Source organism: Epinephelus fuscoguttatus, linkage group LG21 (genome assembly GCF_011397635.1).
Source record: "Epinephelus fuscoguttatus linkage group LG21, E.fuscoguttatus.final_Chr_v1".
NCBI classification, from domain to species: Eukaryota; Metazoa; Chordata; class Actinopteri; order Perciformes; family Serranidae; genus Epinephelus; species Epinephelus fuscoguttatus.
This window is the reverse complement of record NC_064772.1, coordinates 4,072,238-4,096,754: the sequence shown is the minus strand read 5'-3', so window position 1 is coordinate 4,096,754 and position 24,517 is coordinate 4,072,238. Positions and strand designations below refer to the sequence as shown.

The 24,517-nt window shown below is 41.7% G+C and overlaps 1 protein-coding gene across 6 annotated transcripts in view; it reads left to right on the top strand.

The window, feature by feature from the left end:
* Positions 1–23,390, top strand: part of LOC125882094 (NACHT, LRR and PYD domains-containing protein 12-like) — a 52,020-nt gene extending 28,630 nt beyond the window's left edge. For 2 of the 6 annotated variants that reach the window (XM_049565758.1, XM_049565759.1), the window contains exons 14-18: positions 6,379–6,596; positions 6,950–7,215; positions 13,461–13,577; positions 13,723–13,864; positions 19,146–23,388. In XM_049565758.1, coding sequence (XP_049421715.1) covers positions 6,379–6,596; positions 6,950–7,215; positions 13,461–13,577; positions 13,723–13,864; positions 19,146–19,483 — 1,081 coding nt within the window. In that variant the 3' untranslated portion in view covers positions 19,484–23,388. Of the gene's footprint in view, positions 1–6,378; positions 6,617–6,949; positions 7,216–13,460; positions 13,578–13,722; positions 13,865–19,145 lie in introns of those variants that run through there. The other 4 variants (XM_049565761.1, XM_049565760.1, XR_007448297.1 and 1 more) reach the window with 4 other exon arrangements.
* The last annotated feature ends 1,127 nt before the right edge of the window (positions 23,391–24,517 follow it).

Sequence of the window (24,517 nt, the reverse complement as noted above, 5' to 3'; positions counted from 1 at the left end):
CTTGTGGAACTCTAAAACAGACTTTAGTATGTAAAGATGATTAATCGTGAATGTGAATGAACTGAAATCGATCGATAAATAAGATTTAAACCAGCTTAGTGCAGAACCTTTGAGGCCAATTAAATGTCCCAGTCTCTGTAGCAGAATTTGATGGTCAATTGTGTCAAATGCGGCACTAAGATCTAATAAAACAAGTACAGAGACGAGTCCTTGTGTCTGAGGCAATCAGAAGATCATTTGTAATTTTTACTAGTGCTGTCTCTGTGCTATGATGCACTCTAAATCCTGACTGAAATTCTTCAAATAAGTTATCATGGAGAAAGTCACACAGCTGGTCTGCGACTACTTTTTCAAGGATCTTTGACATAAAGGGAAGATTAGATATTGGTCTATAGTTGGCTAACACCTCTGGATCCAGGGTGGGCTTTTTTAGTAGAGGTTTAATTACAGCTACCTTAAAAGACTGTGGTACATAGCCTGTTAATAAGGATATATTGATCATGTCTAATATGTAAGTGTTAACTAAAGGTAAGACTTTCTTAAATAGTAGGGCCATAACGGAACATGTATTTGTGTCGAACTGTTCGGTACGCGACTTTCAGTTCGGCACGACCCTGTACCGAATTATTAGGCGCAGGATATTATTTTATTTTATTTTGTTTTATTTTAATTCTGTTTTTGCGAGCCGAACCATTTAAAATATCTAGTTCCCTGACGGACATAATTGAGTGACGGATCGAGTCCCGTAAATCTCCGCTTTCACTTTGTGCAGTGCATTCTCGCATTTTGACAACATGGCAAGTGAGCCTGACGAACCTGAAGACCCACCCGCAAACCTTAAGTCCTCCGTTTGGGAACACTTTGGTTTCAGGGTAAAATACGAAGATGGAAATAAACAAGTTGACAAGACAAAAGCAGTGTGCCAACACTGCAGAACAGCGGTCGGGTATGTCCTTGGAAACACGTCTAACATGCTAATGCATCTAAAGCGACACCACCTGAGTTTGAATGTTAACCGGCACGACTAGAAAAAGCAATCTGGTGCAAACTACGATATCGTCGTCATTTAAAAAGAAAGAGCGTTTCCCTGACCATCACGCTAAAGAAATAATCAACACCATTGGAGTTGAGTAAAATTGTTTAAGCTGCACTTTAGATATAAGCATGTTTTGTTTACTGTTCTTTAACAAAGTGGGAAAGCTAAGTAAGTTCCTAGTAAATCTGAATCTGAGCAGGCTTTAAAGCTGACCAGCTGCACTATACTTTTTATTTGAATTGAGTAAAACTGTTCAAGCAGAAATGTATATTTATATTTTTCATTCAAAAAATGTGTTTAAAAAAAGAGCAGGATTTTATTTTTCACTTTTATATTTCTATTTTCATTCAAACAATGTGAAAAAGCAGGATTTTATATACATTTGTTTCATTCAAAAATTGTGTAAAAAGAGTTTACTGCTGTGGTGGTATGTTTTAATAAGGTTACCACTAAGTAAAAGATATTTAATAGTTGTCTATTTTTTTATTACTGTACCGAAAAAAACCGAACCGTGACTTGTGTACCGAGGTACGTACCGAACCGAGATTTTTGTGTACCGTTACACCTCTTAAATAGCCTAGTTGGGATGGGATCTGAGAGACACATTGATGACTTGGATGAAGAAATCGTTGAGGTCAGTTGTTGAAGCGTAATCTTGGAAAGGCAATCTAAATATATGTCAGGTCTTACAGCTGTGTTTGAGGGCAGATTGGTATTGTCTGAGGACAGGAGGTCATGAATTTTGCCTCTAATAGTTAGAATTTTGTCATTGTCTCTCTCCCAAGCAGATACAGAAAAACTGATTCATGCTTTTATCTCCACCAGGCTGGACTATTGCAATGCTCTTCTGTCTGGTGTGTCCAAGAAAGCCATTTCTAAGTTACAGCTTGTGCAAAATGCAGCAGCACGTATTCTGACAAAAACCAGGCAGAGGGCACATATCACTCCAGTTTTAAATCACTACATTGGTTACCTGTCAGTCAAAGAATACATTTTAAAATTATTTTATTGGTTTTTAAAGCTCTAAATGGCCTTGCCCCATCTTATCTGTCTGACATACTCAAAATGTATGTGCCTTCAAGGTCCCTAAGATCTTCAGATTCAAATATCTTAATTGTTACAACGAAAAGGCATGGAGAGGCAGCCTTTGCTTATTATGGTCCTAAACTCTGGAACAGTCTACCTGAGGGTCTTTATCTTAGGAGCTCTAAATCTGTTGAAACTTTCAAATGAAATCTTAAGACACACCTTTTCACCTTTGCTTTCTCTTGAAATGTGTTTTTATGTATTAATGCTGTTACTAGGCATTCCTTTTTTCATGCTTTTATTTTCTTTTTTATTTCTAACAAATGGCATGATTGTCTTTTCTGTTCAATACTTTGTGTTGCATTTTATGCTTAAATTGTGCTATATAAATAAAGTTATTATTATTATTATTATTATTATTATTATTAAAAAAGCTCATAAAATCATTACTTCTAAGGGCTAAAGGAATACAAGGCCCAATAGAGCTGTGACTCTCAGTCAGCCTGGCTACAGTGCTGAAAAGAAACCTGGGGTTGTTCTTATTTTCTTCTATTAATGCTGAGTAATAGTTTGTTCTGAGTTGTACCAAGGAGCAGACTTTCTTTGCTTCATTAACTTCTTTTTAAGAGGTCCTACAGAGTTGAGTGTTTTTCACAGTGAGCCTGCAGCGCTATCGACAATTTTTGAGTTTAAAGTCAGTATGGGAAACCTCTGTTACAGAGGGACATGGTGTTAAATTTAACACATATGGAATCATTTCCTTAAATTTTGCTACAGCACTATCTGATAAACAATTAGTATAGTAACTGTTGCTGAGTGGCATGTAATCGAGTAGAAATAAATCAAAAGTAATCAGATAATGATCTGATAGAGAGGGATTCTGTGGAAAGACTGTTAGGTTTTCAATTTCAATTCCATACGTCAGAACTAGATTGAAAGTATGGTTAAAACAGTGAGTGGGTTTATGTACACCCTGACTAAAGCCAATGGAGACTAATAATGAGGTAAATGCAGAAGCGAGGGAGTCATTATCAACGTCAACATGAATATTAATATCACTGACAATAATAACATTATCTGATTTAATTACCAAACTGGATAAAAACTCAGATACAAATTCAGAATACGGGCCAGGAGCACAGTACACTATAACAAATAAAAGTGGCTGCGAGGTTTTCCAGGTCGGATGTAAAAGACTAAGGATAAGGCTTTCAAAGGAATTATAATCTAGTTTAGGTTTAGGACTGATTAATAGACCAGAGTTAGAAATGGCTGCAAATCCTCCTCCTCGGCCGCTGCCTCAAGGAATGTGGGTATTATTATGACTGGGAGGAGTGGATTCATTTAGACTGACATATTCATTGTGACACAGCCATGTTTCAGTGAGGCTCAGTAAATTTGTTTACAAACGCTGCTTTAGTGACAGAGACCTGAAATTTAACAGCCAACATTTAATTCTCCTGTTTTGTCTTTCTGTCACAGAAGTTGTAATTTTTATTAGGTTTTCATGCACTACTCTTCTTTAACTTTAGATTTCAATAATTTTGGCATATCCTGGTTTAGGCTCATAGTCAGGACATTTTTCGATGCTTTATAAAACTGTATTGGGTGTCATTTTAAAGGGGGGCTTCTTGGCTTTCTTTCAAGCCCAATTGTGAATCTTTCTGACAAATATTGAGGTAACTGTAGCCCTTTAAACAGTCAATGACACACGTTTTTTCACAATTTTTGCCTAAAATATATCTTTCCTTTAAGCCCCGTGGAATCTAGAAACATCAGGGACACACAACTCAGAAACTGGAATACTCACAGGACTCTAAAGATTCAGGAAATGCATATTATACCCATACTAAGTAGTTTTGAGTATCTTGTAATTGGTATGTGTCAGAGCAAATAAAAAAAAAATAAAAAAAATAAATAAATAAATAAATAAATAAATAAATAAATAAATAATAATAATAATAATAATAATAATGAATATAATTTGTAACAATATACTTTGGAGGAGAGTCATTTTAACCTGTGGGTGGGTAGACCAATGAGAAGTGGATTGCAATAGTCTAACCGGGATGTAACGAATGAATGGATGAGTGTTTCTGCAACAGATTGGGAGAGAGAGGGGCTGAGACGAGCAATGTTTTTCAGGTGAAAGAAAGCAGTTTTGGTGATGTTCTTGATGTGTGTGTCGAAGGAGAGGGTGGAGTTGAACATAACACCAAGATTTCTGACTTCAGTGACAGAGGAAGTGATGAACTCAGGGATGTTAAAGTTGAGGTGGGAGACCTTATGGAGTGTAGATGGGGAGGCAATGATGATGGCTTCTGATTTATCCTGATTAAGTTTGAGATAGTTGCAGGTCATCCAGGTGTTTATGACATTTAAGCAGTCTAACAGGTTGGATGGTGGGAGTGTGTCTGATGGCTTGGAATGAATGTAGAGTTGTGTGTTGTCAGCATAACAGTGAAAATTAAGACCATGCTGATGGATGATGTGACCAAGAAGAAGAATATAGATGATGAATAGTAGAGGACCGAGAACTGAACCTTGGGGGACACTGTGAGTTAGTGGGGATGTGGGGGATCTAAATTTGTCTATGGATACAAACTGTTCTCTGTTGGTGAGATATGACTTAAACCAGGATAATGGAGTGCAGGTGATACCAAGAAGGGTTTCTATTCGGTGAAGCAGGAGATTATGGCAGACAGTGTCAAAAGCAGCAGTGAGGTCTAACAGAATCAGTATGTTGAGATGGCCAGAGTCAGCAGCTAGGAGCAGATGTAACTTTTGTGAGAGCTGTCTCAGTACTGTGTCTAGCCTTAAATCCAGATTAAAACTCTTCCCAGTGGTCATTGGTGGACATGTGGGCCTGGATCTGACTGGCTATAATCTGCTCAAAGAGTTTGGTTAAAAATGGAAGATTAGAGATGGGTCTGTAGTTTTGGAGGTCATCATGATCTGAGCCAGATTTCTTGAGAACGGGTGTGATAGCAGCAAGTTTTAACATAGAGGGAACACAGCCAGACAGAAGAGAAGTGTTAATTATATGTGACAGCAGGGGACAGAGAGCAGGCGGACAGGTTTTGATCAGAGGAGTGGGCATAGGGTCAAGTAGACAAGTGGTGGACCTTGACTTTAAAGCAAGTTCTGTTACAGTCTGCTCATTGACAGGAGAGAAAGCTGAAAAAGAGCTGATATTGGTAGGAGGGGGGGTGGTGATAGGATGATTTTGTGTAGCTGAGTATTGTAGAAGCTGATGAATAGAAGAGATTTTATTCTGGAAAAAGTCCATAAAATCACAGCAGAGTTTAGTGGAGGGAGACAAAGGAAACTGATTAGCTGGTTGAAGTAGCTTATTGACGGTGTTAAAAAGGGCTCTGGGGTTTAATGCCATCCCTCCTAATCAGACCAGGTTTTCCCCAGAAAGTTTGCCAATTATCTGTGAAGCCCACATTGTTTGCTGGACACCACCTGGACAGCCAGCGAGTGAATGATGATATGCGGCTAAACATCTCATCACTGGTCAGATTTTGGAGAGGTCCAGAGAAAACTACGGAGTCCGACATCATTTTTGCATATTCACACACCAAGGCAACATTCATTTTAGTGACCTCTGATTGGCGTAACCAGGTGTCATTGTCGCCGACGTGAATAACAATCTTACTAAATCTAAATCTACGTTAAAGCCTTAGCCAGCAGTTTTGAATTTGATTCAATGTCACCCGCTCTGGCCCCAGGGATACATTTGACTATGGTCGCTGGTGAGGCAGGGTACACCTTGAACAAGTCGCCAGACAATCACAGGGCTATTTAGTTCAAGTTCACTAAAAATATTTTACACTGCCTATTTTTGTTTTCATTTGATTTAGTTTAATAAAGTAACCCTGCTTAAAGCACCAGACCACTTTATCAGAACTGCAGTGCTTAATTTTTAAGTAATGCAGCATCATATATCTAGTTTTTATACCAGGAAAAAAGCTGGATTGGTTTTGCTTTTGTCTGCCTGATAGATGCTGTGTGCACTAACCCTGACTTTAGTCCCAAATTTGTTTCCTCGAATTATATTAGAATTTAGGGGAATATATGCCAGATTGGGTTTTTGTTTGATGTCAGGATGCCTGATCAATCCCATAAAGAATCAGTGATTTTTTTGTTGGATGATTGAATGAATCATGTGACCATGCAGAAAGGAAGACTGAAACACTTACAACACCACAAACAAGATAAAAAAAATGTGAAGGGTCTGCATGGCTTAGCTCAGCACATCATAGATTAACAGACTGAAAGCTTGTTGTAATCAGTTCTTCTTTGTCCTACAGGTTCAGGTGTCCTGGTCCAGGTGTGTTCCAGTGTGCTTTGACTGGAGTGGTGTTTGTTGTGGCCCAGGAGGCGGAGCTGCTGTACAGCATTGTCCAATGGGATGAGATCATCCTCCAGACAGCTGGCAAGATGGCTGCAGGGCCACTATTCAAAATCACGTGTTCAGAGGATGCTGCTGTCTGTCAGCTCCACCTTCCACACTGTGAAACAAAGGAGGGTAAACACATTGCTGTCTTCAGTGTGAAAGAAATAATGAGTAAAAATGCAAAGATTTGTATTCATGTGTAGTGCTACCAGTTTAAACTAGCTGCATATGGTGACATGCAAAAAAAAAAAACTGTGTAAAAAGTGTAATGGAGTTTATTAACACTAAATGCACACATCCAGACAGATTATGTGTGAAACAGGAAAATAATAGTAAATTAGATGAGTAAAAGACAGAGGCAAACTGGCACATCCTTGATATGACAATAGATTCATTTTATCTTTCTGAACTCGAGAACTAAGAACTGAATACAGCAGAATAACCTATTAGCAGTAAAATAAAATAACAGCTCTTTTCTTTCACAGCATTGCTGATTAATGGCCTATTGTCTGTCGTCCACATCACTGATGATGGAATGAGCATCTTGAAGCCGTTGAAGATTACAGACACTCATGTGATTGTGAAGGTCCCTCACCTCTCTGCCTTCGGTCTGATGTGGGATTACATCAAAAGGCTTCTGAACTTCAAACTGCCAATAACTTGCCAGGTTCTACTGTTCCTCAGACCTCCGAGCAGAAGGCATCAAGTACTCAATGTATTACTGCTGCCCAGCAATGTCCCTCTGAATGAGGTAAAGCTATCTGTCATATGTGCTCACTATCAGCTTAAACTTTTTTAAGCCACAGCAGTTTTAACAAAGGAGATTCAGGTCAGTCAGACTTTGAATCTTTTATTTACAAACCTTCTTATGCTGTAGTAAGAATCTAAATCAATCTGAACTGTAAATCTTCAGATTGCTCATTTTCAGTGTTTTTTTCCCTGGGTTTCTCTCGTGTATTTCTTCAAACAGGTGGTGTTAATAGTAAACAGCGACCTAAATTTGTACTCGTACTCGTACTCGTTGTCCTCCGCTTATCTGGGTCCGGGTCGCGGGGGCAGCAGCCTCAGCAAAGAAGCCCAGACAGTCCTCTCCCCCGCCACTGCCGTCAGCTCTTCCGCGGGAACCCCGAGGCGTTCCCAGGCCAGCCAGGTGATGTAGTCCCTCCAGCGTGTTCTGGGGCGGCCCCGAGGTCTCCTCCCAGTTGGACATGCCCGAAACACCTCCCAAGGGAGGTGCCCGGAAGGCATCCTTACCAGATGCCCGAACCACCTCAACTGGCTCCTCTCGATGTGGAGGAGCAGCGGCTCTACTCCGAGTCCCTCCCGGATGTCTGAGCTCCTCACCCTATCCCTAAGGCTGAGCCCAACCACCCTGCGGAGGAAACTCATTTCAGCCGCTTGTACTCGCGATCTCATTCTTTCGGTCACTACCCAGAGCTCGTGACCATAGGTGAGGGTTGGAACGTAGATCGACCGGTAAATTGCTTCGCTTTCTGGCTAAGCTCCCTTTCACCACAACGGACCGGTTAAGCGCCTGCATCACTGCTGACGCCGCCCCAATCCGCCTGTCAAACTTACGCTCCATCCTACCCTCACTCGTGAACAAGATCCCGAGAAACTTAAACTCCTCCACCTGAGGAAGGACCTCCCCCCTGACCTGGAGTGGGCAATCCACCCTTTTCCGGCTGAGGACCATGGCCTCAGACTTGGAGGTGCTGATTCTCATCCCAGCCGCTTCACACTTGGCTGCGAACCGCCCCACTGAGAGCTGGAGGTCACTGTTCGATGGAGCTAGGAGGACCACGTCATCCGCAAAAAGCAGGGACGAGATCCTCCCATCACCGAACCTGACACCCTCCACCACTCGGCTGCGCCTAGAAATTCTGTCCATAAAAGTTATGAACAGAACCGGTGACAAAGGGCAGCCCTGGCGGAGTCCAGCCCTCACTGGGAACAGGTCCGACTTACTGCCAGCCACGCGAACCAGACTCATGCTCCTTCGGTACAGGGACTGGATGGCCCTTAGCAAGGGGCCACCAACCCCATACTCCCGGAGCACCCCCCACAGGATGCCCCTGGGGACACGGTCGTAATCCTTCTCCAAATCCACAAAACACACGTGGACTGGTTGGGCAAACTCCCATGCCCCCTCCAGCACCCTGGCGAGGGTAAAGAGCTGGTCCACGGTTCCGCGTCCGGGACGAAAACCACATTGCTCCTCTTCAATCTGAGGTTCAACTATCGACCGGACCCTCTTCTCCAGCACCCTGGAGTAGACCTTACCAGGTAGGCTGAGGAGTGTGATCCCCCTGTAGTTGGAACACACCCTCTGGTTCCCTTTCTTGAAAATGGGGACCACCACCCCGGTCTGCCACTCCAGAGGCACTGCCCCCGATGTCCACGCAATGTTGCAGAGGCATGTCAGCCAGGACAGCCCTACAACATCCAGAGCCTTGAGATATCCAGGACGAATCTCATCCACCCCCGGGGCTCCGCCGCCTCGGAGTTGTTTCACTACCTCAGCAACTTCTGCCCCAGAAATTGGACGACCCGCCCCCGAGACCCCCATCTCTGTTTCCTCACTGGAATAAGTATTCCTTCCACCGCCCGACAATGTCCCCAGTTGACGTCAGCAGCTCCCCGCCCCCACTGTAAACAGTGTGAGCAAGTTGCCGCCTTCCCCCTCTGAGGCGCCGGACGGTTTGCCAGAACCTCTTTGGAGCCGATCAAGAGTCTTCCTCCATGGCCTCACCGAACTCCTCCCACGCCCGAGTTTTTGCCTCCATGACTGCTGCCGCTGTGCTCCGCTTGGCCCGCCGGTACCCGTCAGCTGCTTCCGGAAACCCACAGACCAACCATGCCCTGTAGGCCTCCTTTTTCAGCCTGACTTGATTACCTCCGCGACTGGCCCAGGCAGCCTTGCGGCCACAGCTCGCAACCGCTGCCTCGACAATGGCAGAGCGGAACAAGGCCCATTCGGACTCAATGTCCCCCTCTGCCCTCGGGACGTGGTCGAAGCTCTCCCGGAGGTGGGAGTTGAAGATCATCTGGACAGGTTCTTCCGCCAGGCGTTCCCAGCAGACCCTCACTGTTTGTTTGGGCCTGCCAGGTCTGCACGGTGTCTTCCCCACCATCTGATCCAACTCACCACCAGGTGGTGATCAGTTGACAGCTCTGCTCCTCTCTTCACCCGAGTGTCCAGAACATATGACCGCAGGTCAAATGATACGACTACAAAGTCGATCATTGACCTGCGACCTAGGCTGTCCTGGTGCCATGTGCACCGATAGACATCCTTATGTTTGAACATGGTGTTAGTTATGGCCAAACTGCGACCCGCACAGAAGTCCAATAACTGAACGCCACTCGGGTTCAGATCGGGCAGGCCGTTCCTCCCAGTCACGCCCCTCCAGGTCCCGCTGTCATTGCCCACGTGAACGTTGAAGTCCCCCAGCAGAACAATGGAGTCCCCGGTCGGGGCACTGTCCAGCACCCGTCCCAGGGACTCCAAAAAGGGCGGGTACTCTGAACTGTTGTTCGGTGCATAAGCACAGACAACAGTCAGGACCCGTTCCCCGACCCGAAGACGCAGGGAAGCAACCCTTTCGTCTACTGGGGTAAACCCCAGCGTACAGGCAGAGAGTCTGGGGGCTATCAGAAAGCCCACCCCGGCCCTCCGCCTCTCAACCGGAGCAACTCCAGCGAAGGAGAGAGTCCAATCCCTCTCAAGGACTAGGTTCCAGAGCCGAACTATGTGTCGAGGTGAGGCCGACTATATCTAGCCGGTAGCGCTCAACCTCTTCCACAAGCTCCGGCTCCTTCCTCAGAGAGGTGACATTCCATGTCCCAAGAGCCAACTTCTGTAACCGAGGATCGGACCGCCAAGGCCCCCGCCTTGGTCTGCTGCCCAATCCACATTGCACCGAACCCTTCTGGATCCCTCTGCGGGTGGTGGGCCTGCAGGGGGACGAGCCCATGTAGCCGGTTCGGGCTGGGCCCGGCCGGACCCCATGGGCGAAGGCCCGACCACCAGGCGCTCACCCACGGGCCCCAACCCCAGGCCTGGCTCCAGGGTGGGGCCGGGTACATGTGTCCTTGTTTGTGTCCATCATGAAGGGTCTTTTGAACCGTTCTTCGTCTGACCCTTCACCCAGAACCAATCTGCCATGGGAAACCCTACCAGGGGCAAAATGCCCCCGACAGCATAGCTCCTAGGGTCATTAGGGCACTCAAACTCCACCACGATAAGGTGACGGTTCACGGAGGAGCCTAAATTTGTCCAAAATTAAAATATTGTCTTGAACAAAACATTAGTGAATAATGATAAGGGAAATTATGTCTTCATTTTAACTGACTTTATTAGGGTCCGGGCAGCTAAGCTGCCAGAACACTATTGTAATCCTAGGTATTCTTCTTCTTTCTTCTTCCGAGGAAATCATACTTCCCAATGGTTGAAAACTCACCAAACTTTGCACAAAGGTCCAGTCTCATGCCAGATATCCTCAGCTGTAAACTCAAGCCAATAGTCCTGATGGTGGCGCTACAGCAAGCGTCTAAAGTTCAAAACTTCAAATCAACCATACGTGCTACAACTTCACAACTTTCATCAAACCGTAGCCCTCATCACTGTTTTGAAAAAAACTTTTATAAAACTTCTTAAACCTATCTCCTCCCACAATTTTTGCTCAATTGACACCAAACTTGCTACAGAGCATCTTCAGACTGTCCTACACAAACAATCCACACAGATTTTTGATTTATCAAAAATTGAGCCTACAGTGCATCAAAATGTTTGACTGTAAACAGTACTGTAAACATATACATGCAGATTCTTGCTAAATAAATCTTCATTGTTCATGAAAAAAATGAGTCTAGAGTCATGGTAGATGATGTGTGGCAAATTTCAGAATTTTACCTCAAAAACTGAATTTTTGACAGCATTTTGAATTTTGCTCTAATGTGAACAATTGGAGTCAACGTAAAAATGGCAATTTTAAACATCAGTTTTTCCACTTATGGAGCAAATCAATCATTGTTACAAACAAATTACCAACATCTCCATGCGGTCTAGATGCAATATGTGTATTTTCAGATTTTTGTCTTAATAACTGAATTTTTTACAGTGGTTTCAAATCTGCTTTTCCATGCATGGATGGCTGCTTTCCTGCACAACAGTGAATGGCTTACTCAGTTTGTGAAGACACTGTTGAGTTGCTACTTGCCAATTAGCTCAGAGCGGTAGATGACCGTCTTAGGTTCCAGAGGTTGCGGATTCGAGCCTCAACTGGTGCAGAATCCACATTCTAATGTAAACATCTACTTGTGCTCCAGTTTATTGCTTAAAATTGCCTGAGCGTGACTGATCACTGTGCAGCATCTTCAAGTCTTTTTTCTGCTAGAAAATCTGGCTTCTCATACTTGAAAATAAACCAGACTTTGCACAAAGATCCAGTGTCAATACTTCAGTGTGAAACCATCTGAGGCTTCTCACTTTGCACATAGATCAACTAGTTAAACATCAGTTTTTCACTTATGGAGCAAATCAATCATTGTTAAAATGAATTACCAACATTTCCATGCTGTCTAGATGCAATATGTGTATTTTCAGATTTTTGTTTCGATAACTGAATTTTTTACAGTGGTTTGAAATCTGCTTTTCCATGCATGGACGGCTGCTAAACCTGCACGTCTGGTTTAGTCAATTTGTGAAGCTACACATGAATTGTCACTGACTAATTAGCTCAGTGAGATAGAAATTGAGTCTTAGTCTCAGAGGTTGTGAGTTCAAGCCTCAGCTGATGAAAAAAGGAGATTGTGTTGCTAAATTCCTAAATGTCTTCCAATTCTTCTGCTTGTTGCTCAGGATTGCCTAAAAATGCCCGGACCCGACCCATCGCTGCTTACATTTCTATCAGTATTGCAGTAGAAAATATGAGAAAGTTGTTTTAAGTTTACAGGTTGAGTAGGTGATTCTGGAGAAACATAAAAACGGGTTGGTATTGCTGAATACCAAAGGGTAAGTGTTTGACGACTTGATAGTGACACTCAGCAATCAACTATCTTTCTCCATAATCACCTACTCCACCTTTAATATGTAACTGTCATTTTGCATCCAGGAGGGTGACTCACATCCTCCAACCAAGTGAAATAATGGTCTCAGCAAATAATGATACCAACTGCAAATCCAGAAGCCGTACACCTCCTCTCTCTACAGGTCATTTCTAAATTGTTCTTTTAATTCTTTGAACTAAGCAGTTTCACAAAAACGTTCCCATTAAATCATTTTGTTTCTTAAAAGGGTGTGCGGAATATTTAATGGCAGTGAATGAAATAAATACAGGAGAAGTTAGAAGTTCATTTACTCTTCCTATAAGACTTTTTGGCAGAGTGATCCATCACAACCAGTCTTTATAAATTTTTCCCTAAAGAGGTAAAAATTAAGTTTATTTGGATTACTAAGGTTGTTATCTGCTAGAATACCTAGGTATTTAAATAATGGGCTACAAAAGACAAACCTATACCTAGTGATCTGTATGATGAAATACAAGTAACTTTCCAAAAGTTAAGGGATTCCTGCCTGTTACCAGCAACACACATATATGAACAATTGCATTATTTCATCTGGTCACTGTTCAGTGGATCTGTAAAGAGGCTAAAAAAGGGATAGTTGCTAAATATATTTCAATAATGTTTAAATACTGATATTGAAATACTAATGGTAATGTTTATACCGGGTGGCGTAAAATACTATGTAATGTAACCATGGTTTTTATGTGTTTTTATTCATTTTCTCTGCAATGCTGTTGAATTACTTATTCTACACTTTAATTTACTGACATTATATCCTCATGATTATGCCTGTGCTTTTATTTGATTGTAATTTTCTCCGTAAAGCACTCTGTTAAACATTTGTTTTTAAATGTATTATTATGAGTAAAATTGATTTGACTATCTGAGCATTAACTTAATAATAATGAAGATGACATGTTACTGAAGGTTGAAGAGAAACAAAGAGGCGCTGAGTACATCCCGATTGCTTCCAACTGTCTCCTTCGCTTTGGTCAAAGTTACAGTTTTCACTGTGAACCTCAGAGCTTCAAAATACAGCCTGAGGTGAGTCAAGTCACTTCTACATTTCTGCTGGTTACAAACAAAATTATCATGATGGCTGTATGTTAAAATCATATTCACAAGCAGGAAAGTACCAGATAAACATTTTTAACCTATTTGAAAATGACACAATGCTTCTGGTTTTCAGTGTGAACAATTTCGCTCAGATTATGGACCAAATTATCATCCGACATTTGAAGTTTTCCTGACAACGATCCCAGAGGAATTAACTTTGATGGTCCAGGACCAAGGGAGGCAAGAAGTCTGGAAACGTGACGTGGATCTGATAGGTAAAGGCTTCACCATCCTGTAGCACCACTGATGTCACAGTTTAGACCCCAGTGATGGAATAAAATAGAATAGATATGTAAAGCTCTCATGCACATTTGCCCCATATCATGTCATTACTTAATTGGACTGCAAGTTGCAGTTCACACCTTTTCTTTAAAAAAAACACTGCTGTGAATGTCTTGGCGTTGTATTTAAGAAAACAATGTGAGGGAATTTTAGAAACTGACTCAACCATTTAAATCACAGTTTACACTAACTATAAAAAACATTAACAAACCAAGAAGAATCCAGATATTTTGGCCACAGAGGTGCTCCAGTTTAGTCATTCAGTGAAATGGTTTTACTGGTATGGGAGTTCACAGCTACACAGCTTATGTTTGGCATCTTAGCTGTGACCCTGTCACTTCCTGCAGTATTAAACCTGTACAGTCAGATGATGAGACATTAGACTGATCTTTGCGACTATGTGGACATGTGGCAAAAACTGCAGAACAGACATATTAGACTGCACCTACCAGCCAGCTGCGGCTCCATATGTTTCTTTTTTTTCAATCAATCAATCAATCAATCAATCAATCAATCAATCAATTTTATTTATAAAGCCCAATATCACAAATCACAATTTGCCTCACAGGGCTTTACAGCATACGACATCCCTCTGTCCTTAAGACCCTCACAGCGGATAAGGAAAAACTCCCCAAAAAAAAGCCTTTAACGGGGGAAAAAAAAACGGTAGACACCTCAGGAAGAGCAACTGAGGAGGGATCCCTCTTCCAGGACGGACAGACGTGCAATAGATGTCGTACAGAACAGATCAACATGATAAATTAACAGTAATCCATATGACACAGGGAGAGAGAGAGAGAGAGAGAGAGAGAGAGAGAGAGAGAGAGAGAGAGAGAGAGAGAGAGAGAGATAATGACAGTATCTTACAACAACATTAATGGAAGTAATAATATTATAGTTATAGTTCTGGTTACTGCGGTACAATATGTTGAAAGTATGTATTAATACCTGGCAGTATACATGTGTGACAATAATCATATGTGTATAATAACAGAAGAAGTATGACTAATGACTAATGATGGCAGCAGCAGCAGGAGGCATCTGGCGGGACCACGGCAGCAGCACAACCACACACGTCACGCTGTCCAGGCACCGCTGTGATATGAGTTAATCTGAGAGACAGTGGAGCACAAAGGCTCCGGAGAAGAAGCCGAGTTAGTGACATCCAGAATGGCCGGGTTAGCTAGATGCAGTAATAGGATACGAGAGAGAGAGAGAAGGAGAGAAGGGGCCTGGTGTATTATAGAGGGGTCCTCCGGCAGACTAGGCCTAAGTCAGCCTAACTAAGGGCTGGTACAGGACAAGCCTGAGCCAGCCCTAACTATAAGCTTTATCAAAGAGGAAAGTCTTAAGTCTAGTCTTAAATGTGGAGACGGTGTCTGCCTCCCGGACCGTAACAGGAAGATGATTCCACAGGAGAGGAGCCTGATAGCTAAAGGCTCTGGCTCCTGATCTACTTTTGGAGACTTTAGGGACCACGAGTAACCCTGCGTTCTCAGAGCGCAGTGTTCTGGTGGGATAATATGGCACTATGAGCTCTCTAAGATATGATGGAGCTTGACCATTTAGAGCTTTATAAGTTAACAGTAGGATTTTAAATTCAATTCTGGATTTTACAGGGAGCCAGTGCAGAGAAGCTAAAACAGGAGAGATATGATGGCGTTTCTTAGTTCCTGTTAGTACACGTGCTGCTGCATTCTGAATTAGCTGGAGAGTTTTTAAGGACTTACTAGAGCTACCTGATAATAGAGAGTTACAATAATCCAGCCTTGAGGTAACAAAAGCGTTTCTTTGTAAATGGATGGTGAATGGACTTGCACTTGTCTAGCGCTTTTCTTGTTGTCACATCAACCCATTGACACACACCAGTGGCCGAGGCTACCATACAAGGTGCCACCTGCTATTTAGCATTCCCATGCACTCACACACCAATGGCACAGCCATCAGGAACAGCTTGGGGTCCAGTATCTTGCCTAAGGATACTTTGACAGGCAGACTAGAGGAGCCGGGGATCAAACAACCGATCTTCCAATTAGTGGACAACTGGCCCTGCTTCCTTAGCCGCAACCTGGTCTTAGATTTTGTTCATAGTAGAATTATACAAAGTAATGGTGTATTTCTCTCTTTTTTTCATTATTGTTTGGGCTGCAGTCGTGGTGTTTGAATAAACAAAAGCACAGATGAACCTACAGCTCAGATGAAAAGTGACCGGCATGTTTGCAGGGATGCTTGTCAACGTAACCTGGTTTTTATCCATACTCAAATCTCTCAAATGCTCTCTTCTAAGTGTTTTTTTTAAACTTTCTACTGTTAATCTCTGCTGTCTACAAAGTTAGTTCAGTCCTCTGCCCTGCTTTCATAAACAGTTGAAATAGCCACAGACACTTGACTGTCCTCTTGTTATTACAGTCACTGAAAATCAGATTTAGTTATCCTTTTTTCTGACAAAAATGTTTTTAGTTTTTTTTAGAGTTTTTAATCATTAAAATGAGTGTCGGTGCTACTTAGTAAGGAACAAGAAAACGCCTATGTTACATGTAATGGCATTGTACTGATGTTACACCTTAGAGAATTACAGAATGTTAGTGTTACACCACAGGTAATTACACAGTGTATGTGTTGTATTGTAAGAAACAACAAAGTTCCAGTGTTATGATGTAAGGAAAAAAGGAACGTAAGTGTTCCGCCGTAGGAAACAAGAGACTGCCGGTGTTTACACTGTGAGGAACTAGAGAGAGATCCCGCGTTACATGGTGGGGAACAAGAGAGTGCCAATGTTATACCGTGAATAACGAACGAGACAAACTTAGCTTACATGTACTGGGCAGACAGTTGTTTGTGTTATCAAGGAGCAAGTACCAGCATCTAAACTGACCTAAGTTACATTTCAGGTCAAGTTGATTTTGTTTATATAGCCCAGTATCACAAATAACAATTACAGCAAGAGGCTTTACAGTCTGCACAGCAAGTGACATCCTCTGACGTTAAGGCCTCGATTCAGATACCGAAAAACGTAATGTAAGACAACTGTTGCAACTCATGATGTAATAACAGCTCATAATATAATAACTTAAATGTAATAAAAGTTCATAATGTAATAAAATCATGAGCACATAACGTAATAACAGCTTTGTGCATAACGCAATAATGTAATAACCTATTACATTATGAGCCTTACTGGCATCGCTCATAATGTAATAAGAGTTCATAATGTAATAAGAGTTCATAATGTAATAATGGTTCATATTGTGAGAAAACTACTGCATTATCATCATTTTTACATCTTAAAGGTGCAAATAAAGCAAACGGCATGGGTTTCAGCGCATAGTAAACTAAATTAGAGAAACCAAGAATTATTTAATCGTAATTGCTTTCTCACATTTTATTATGTAAGATGTATAAAGTTGAGCCACTAGATGGCACCCGTGTTAGGTATTTTGGGCCTTTGAGAATGCCATGCTCACTTTCACCGTCTGATTGTTGCAGGTAAGCAGTTGGTGGAAAGTTTAAATATTATGACGGATGAGGACTGCTGCATAAGTATTAGTAGGTTATACAGAGTGGCTGGACGCAATAGTGGCCTTGCCTCCAATATCAGGCAGCTCTTCAGCCAAAATGCCAGGTGGATTACAGCCTGGATCCTGACTAAACATATATCCTTTGGATGGATCCATATTAAAGACATTCATTGGAAGAAGTAAAGTTTTCTTTAAAAAAAAAAAACAACAACTCGTTAAGCCTTGATCTGAGTGAACACTGGAACAGTCACTGACAAATGGAGCCCCCTGGACTTGATTTTTGTTGGCAAGTATGATTTATTGTTATATATTATTTATGCGACATCTATTGCACGTCTGTCCGTCCTGGAAGAGGGATCCCTCCTCAGTTGCTATTCCTGAGGTTTCTACCGTTTTTTTTCCCCCCTGTTAAAGGGTTTTTTTGGGGGGAGTTTTTCCTTATCCGCTGTGAGAGTCCAAAGGACAGAGGGATGTCGTATGCTGTAAAGCCCTGTGAGGCAAATTGTGATTTGTGATATTGGGCTTTATAAATAAAATTGATTGATTGATTGATTGATTGATTGATTGATTGATGCATATTGTTTAGCAAAATTTATTTGGACTTATGTTTTTACTTGGGTGTCCTAACAGGCTGTGTTTATGTTTTAAGAACTTTTGAGCTGGTCCATTGTTATTACATGGTTCTAAAACGCTCTTCTCATTCTTGCACAAGTTCCAAAATAAAGTAAATGGAATGAATATATTATGCTGCTGTCATGTATTTAACCTAAGTAGTTGGAAAACAATGCTTATTAAAAGTCTTTATTAAATTGGCATTAAGACCAACAATAAAATAACAGCAACATTTTGATGGAAGGTCTTCACTAGGTTGTATGGAAGGAGAGTGTTCACTTACTTATTTGAAAAGACCAATCTTAAATGTGTTTTTATTGTAGAAGTTATTGTGTCCTGCATTTATTGTAGCAATAGTAATCAAAGGAAATGCTTTTTTTAAACTACATGAACTACAGTCCCCCTCCTTCTTCCCTAATCCACCCTCTTCTCCAGCCGGCTTTTGAGTTGGTTACTGTCGCGCCATCTATAAACAAATCATAGTCAAACACAAACACAGACCTCTGCCCTTAAGTGCACTCTCATTGTCAGTGTGTGCAGTTTTGACCTAAATATGAGCTGTTATTACATTATGAGCAGCGCCAGTAAGGCTCATAATGTAATAAGTTATTATATGTTATTACATTATGCACAAAGCTGTTATTACGTTATAAGCTAATGATTTTATTACATTATGAGCCATTATTACATTATGAGTTGCTACAACACCTCAGTAATGTGGTTGTTGTTGAGAGTTGTGGCTCTTGTGTAGCAGCTCTCCCTATGATACAACACTGACATCACTGCTTAATAAAATATCTTATGGACTACTGTATCAAAAGAAGGTCTTCATTTCAACAGATTAATGCAAAACTAGGAGGTGCCCTGATGAAACCTAAAAAAAAATATAAAATGTAATGTCTCCCATTTGGATTCTGAATATTTCTTAAAGGAGAATACAGGACAAATGATGTACAGAGCTGTACAGATATGTTGCTGTATCAGACAAAAACATGACCTCTAGTTTCAGTTACATTTGTAATTTCTAAGCGATCTATTTCAAATTGATTATTAAACAAATTTCTTTTCCCTGGTGATCTTCCAGGTTCAAAAAGGGACATTCCACAGAGTAATGTCCCAGAAGAGGACAGTGTCCAAGCAGAGGACAACGTCCCAGCAGACAAGACGCTGTTCTCAGTTCGGGCAGAGTTTGTAAGCAGAGTGTCTGAGCCTAATCTGAACAAGCTTCTGGATAAACTCCTTGAGTGTCATGTTATAAATGATGAAGAAATGCAGTCAGCCAGAACAAAAGTCAGAGCAGAGAAAGCACGACATGTGATCGACATGGTGCGAAACAAGGGAACTGAAGCCAGTTCAGTTTTGATTGCTGCTCTCTGTGAGGTGGATTCACATCTTTCCAGAGTGCTGCTGAAATTAAGCTGAAGAAAAAACAAGAAACTGTGGAGTGTGGAGATGAATCTGTACAAGAGCTGACTCTTACACATTACTTCTTGTCATTTTTGAATGAAAAGTTTTTCTATATTTTTAAAGATATTTTTGGGGCTTTTTTGCCTTTAGGGCAGATATAGCCTGAAAGAGGGAGAGAGAGTGGGGATGAAGGTTGGGTTGGAATCAAACCTGCGGCCACTGCAGAGGACTCAGCCTTTGAATATGCGGTGCACACTCTACCAGGTGAGCTAGTGGGCACCCCAAGCTTTTTTTTTTCCCCAATAAGTTGACTTTCACTCTGAAAGTAATGCAGTCAAGTGAAAAGAAAAAAGAGGGAGAGGAAAAGGGGACAAAATAGCCTATCAGAGTGTTGTCTTTGTTTTTTGCCACTAGATGGAGGCAGTACTTCACTGATGGGCAAAGATGATGCAGCTGAAGTATCTGGTAGATGTGATAATCAGAAAAAAATGATAAAGAATTCTAAGTGAAGATTATACACTTTTACCACTTGTGTGAAACCACTTAAGCATCTCAAGCCTGTGGTCACATAGTGTTTTTCTTTGGCAGTCAGTTCAGTGGCAGGGTGCTTGGTTTAATGACATGCTGCATTTGGCTTTTTTTTCCTGGCATCATGGCATTATTGTTAGCTTGATAGTTAACATAACGCTACATTAACAGAGGGTTGACTACATAGTTAACAAGCTTAAAATGGAAACACAACACCCACCATCAATATTCAGTGTCCAGCCCATTTGCTCCCACAAATGGACTTTTCTGTCTTTGCTTTTGTAGTTTCTGACTGACCAACACATCCCAAATCATCCCAACTGGTCAAATACCACCGCTTTGTCAGTGGATATACAAGTCAGAATATGATGCACTAGGTAGCCTCTTGTGTCAGTTTAAGATGTTCAGGGACAACATGTCAATTTGTGTGTGTTTCATGCATTATGTGTTTTCAAAAGATACTTTAATTTTCATGGGAAATGTACAGTTTTGCTCATTACATGCATACAGTTTTTTTTTTTTTTCAAAATAAAGTTACAGCGTAAGTTTAACAGTTCGTTTTTACGTCGATTTTCTTAGGTTTAGGCAACAAAAGCACATGTTCAGGTTGAGAAAAACAAAACAAAACAAAACAAACCATGGTTTGGCTGAACAGTGGGCTCCAGGGTGAAACTCCAGAGTTTGTTTGACCCATCCACCTCTCCTCCCATCTGCCCTATATGGCCTTTGTAGCTCTTTACATTACAGTAGTTGCTGAAGGTATTGCAAACTGCTGCTAACTGGAACATATCAGGTTGTCTTTCTGCCTTCATGTCTGACGCTGACATCCATTGACAAAGAGCCAGTATTTGATGGCTTGTGTTGTTGCCCACCACCCCTAAAACTGACATGCCTGGTGCGTGTGATGCCTGGTTTGTTTGGACCCCAAAGCAGATACTGATGCAGGTAAGTAACAAAAAAAAGGTTTATTAATAACAAGAAAAAACAAAAGAGCAGGCAGTGGAGGCAGGGAGCTGCGTAGAATAATCACCGAAGGATGGATTGAAAAAACTCAGGCACACGGTGAGGCACAAAGTCGACCTGAGCACAACAGGAAAAAACCACAGGTAAGTTCAAAAAAACTCTAGCAACACTAGAAGAACAGGCAGCAAAAATACAGCTATGCAACAAGTTGATCACAAGATACAAAATGTAAGAACACAGAGCTCTACCGAACATGACGGAATTATCTGGCAGCATAGTGGAGTGAAGACCAGGCTTTTGTAGACAGGAAGATGAGGTGAGTGAAGACAGGTGTGCCTCATCTACTGCTGGAGGAGAAGCCAGCCACACCCCCTGACACACACATGCACTGCAGAACACAAAAGAGGGGAGGGAGAGAGAGCAAACACAAAAACATACCACAGGAACCAAAATCATCACAATGCCACCTCTAAAGGTGCTTCTGAGTGTTGTTCTCTGACACAGAAATCAGAAAAAAAGTATTTGATGAGTTGGAAGTGAGAATGGGCTGGACTGACATATCATACAGCTCAGGATAGACAGCAGCTAAAACAGCAGCAGTGACAACACTAGCACCTTTTTGAAAGGTTCAGAGATTTTTAACTACAAGTGCTTGGAGTGACCACACAAAAAACCTCTGAAAATGTTGGGCACTGCACTTTCTTTCTAGGCTGTAAAAGCGCTCTCTTCATTGGGAACATTTGAAAAAAGATGCCGGCACTGAGAAAAAAATGCTATGTGGACACAGGCCTGAGGAAGCTTCAGAAAAAAATTAGCTGTATAAAAATTTCCAAGGATGTTGTAAGGTAAAACTCCTTGAATTCTAAGTGTTTGCCCTCACTTTCCCCCGTTGTCCACCTGATGCATGCTGAGCGGTTCTCACTCCTTCTTCAGAGGAAGATCATTGCAGTAAATTAACCATCAGCCTTTTTACAGCCTTGGATGTAAATAAAATAAAAAAGAGAGAAACATATACTGCTTAATAAAGCATGTCTTTTTCAGGCAGGGGGACTTTTGGCTCTGGACCTTATTTTACATTTTGTCTTTAATATGCTTTATTGGGTTGACAGAAATCTCTGGGAGAAAAAGGTCAAAAGAAAAGGAGCAATGGCTATATAGATTGTCTGTTGCCTGTTTTTGATGCTGAATGTTTTAGCTGGCCAACAATCCTGCAAAAACTGTTCAGCTCTTCCACTCTGAAAACCAATATTTTTTTCCAAATCACCTCCCCTTCTTCTCCTTTTTTATATTTTATATTCTGTCTCTTGACTTTTGCACTGTTTGTTATACATCAAATCTCCAAGTTAGATTCCTTGTATGTGCTAACCTACCTGGCAATACACCATTTCTGATTCTTAGAGAAAATGTGTGTGTGTGTGTGTGTGTGTGTGTGTGTGTGTGTGTGTGTGTGTATATGTGTATGTGTATGTGTGTGTGTGATTGGATTGTACAGAATGGCTTGCAGCAAGTCCCGTCTTTGTTAGCACAAAATGACACATGTCCCCTGTTTGATGGTGGAGAACAGAAACACACATAATTGTTTGTAATTATGTGTCAGAGTTTGATGTTTTCAGTTTTGTGAAAGAGCACATGTGCCAATAACATGAACATCACATATTCATTAATCTGTGCGTTCTATATTTGGTAAATCTAACATGTGATGTTGGTAAATTTCTAATTTACTTTTAAAAAAAAAAAAAAAAATTACGCATTTCTTTTCTAATATATTTGAATGTGAGTTATGTAATTCTCAGTCTCAGCATAGAAAAACAGCAACCCCAACAAACAATATAATACTTATTTTCTTCAATCTGACTTCTCTGTTTTTCCTTCTGGAGCAGGACTTGAGTTTTAATGACCTCAACTCTTCATCCATTGTGCAGCTTATCAGGGGTGTTTTTAGCCAGGTGTGGAGTAAGCCATTGTAGTTACAACTTGAAGTAATGTCCCCTAATTTGGGTAAATGATGCATCAGAACTTATCAGACATGATTAGCTTTAAGCTATTGTTGGGAAATGGGCAGTCATTTTGAGTCATGTTGAGTCATGGTAAATCTGGCTTTGCATATGATAATCATTGTTTCCTTCACTTGAATTTCCTTGCTATCCTGCTAATTTGCAGTAAGTCCCCTCTTTGTTAGCACAAAATGACACATGTCCCCTGTTAAAGGGATAGTGCACCCAAAAATGAAAATTCAGCCATTATCTACTCACCCTCATGCTGAAGAACGCCCTGGTGAAGTTTTAGAGTTCTCACATCCCTTGCGAAGATCGGCGGGGGGAGCAGCCAGCACACCTAATGGCAGACGGCGCCCCAGACTAACGTCCAAGAGCACAAAATTGAATCCACAAAGTATCTCCATACTGCTCATCTGTAGTGATCCAAGTGTGTTGCAGCCCCGACATAAAAAGTTGTTTCGAAAAACGTCATATGAACTCTGTTTTTAGCCTCACTGTAGCCTGTAGCTCTGACTGCTTCTCTGTGCTCTGCGCTCACATGTGCGCGCTCAGGGTGATCGGCGATCTCTGAAGAGCAGCAGTCTCGTCAGTACTGATGTCCAGATTCTCAAGTGCAGGCATCGCCAAGACTTTCCTCATCCGTTGGCATTGCTTTGCATTTCAAACAACTAGGCTACACCACCCGGTTTCCAGTGCTCAACTCCGGTATCTGCGGCTGGCTGAAGGTTCATGAGCTGTGGTGGCTGCTTTGTCCAGTAGCCTGAGTTCGGTCCGTATACTCGGGCTCAAACAAATACGGCTCAACAAAGAAATGCTGTTCCTCCTCAATTTCAAAGTCTTCAGACATGTTGGGCTGTCCTTTGCTAAAAGACCGTAGTGCAAATTGTCTTTTAGCTCTGTGGTTACCGTTGTCTCCCCCTGCGGTGCACGTGTCACGTGATGTAAACACGGGTGAGCAAAGCTCATGCTTTCACTGGTCTCACGCAGGCACGCACACGTGAACGCGGAGCACAGAGAAGCAGTCAGAGCTACAGGCTACAGTGAGGCTAAAAACAGAGTTCATATTACGTTTTTCGAAACAACTTTTTATGTCGCGGCTTCAGGACACTTGGATCACTATGGATGAGCAGTATGGAGATACTATGTGGATTCAATTTTGTGTTCTTAGACGTTAGAACGACGTTTGAACTTCATAGGACAGAGCAAACTGAATTAAACTCAGCATGTTGGGAGATTTAAATAATCAATGAAACACACCTGGTGTATCTGTGTCTACAGCACACCTGCAAATAGGGTTTCATGTGTTGAATTGTGCTTTGAACTTTGTGCTCTAAAACAGAACAGATGGTCCCCACTTGGATTGTACAGAATGACTTGCAGTCTCTCCCCCCACAAAATGACATATATCCCCTGTTTGATGGTATGGAGCGGCATTCACACTCCTGCATGGATGTGTACATTAGGTCAGAAAAAGACATTATAATTGTTTGTAGTTATGTGTCAAAGTTTGACAGAAAACAAGAAACTCAGTGTTTTGTAATTTTTTCCCTTCTTTGATTCT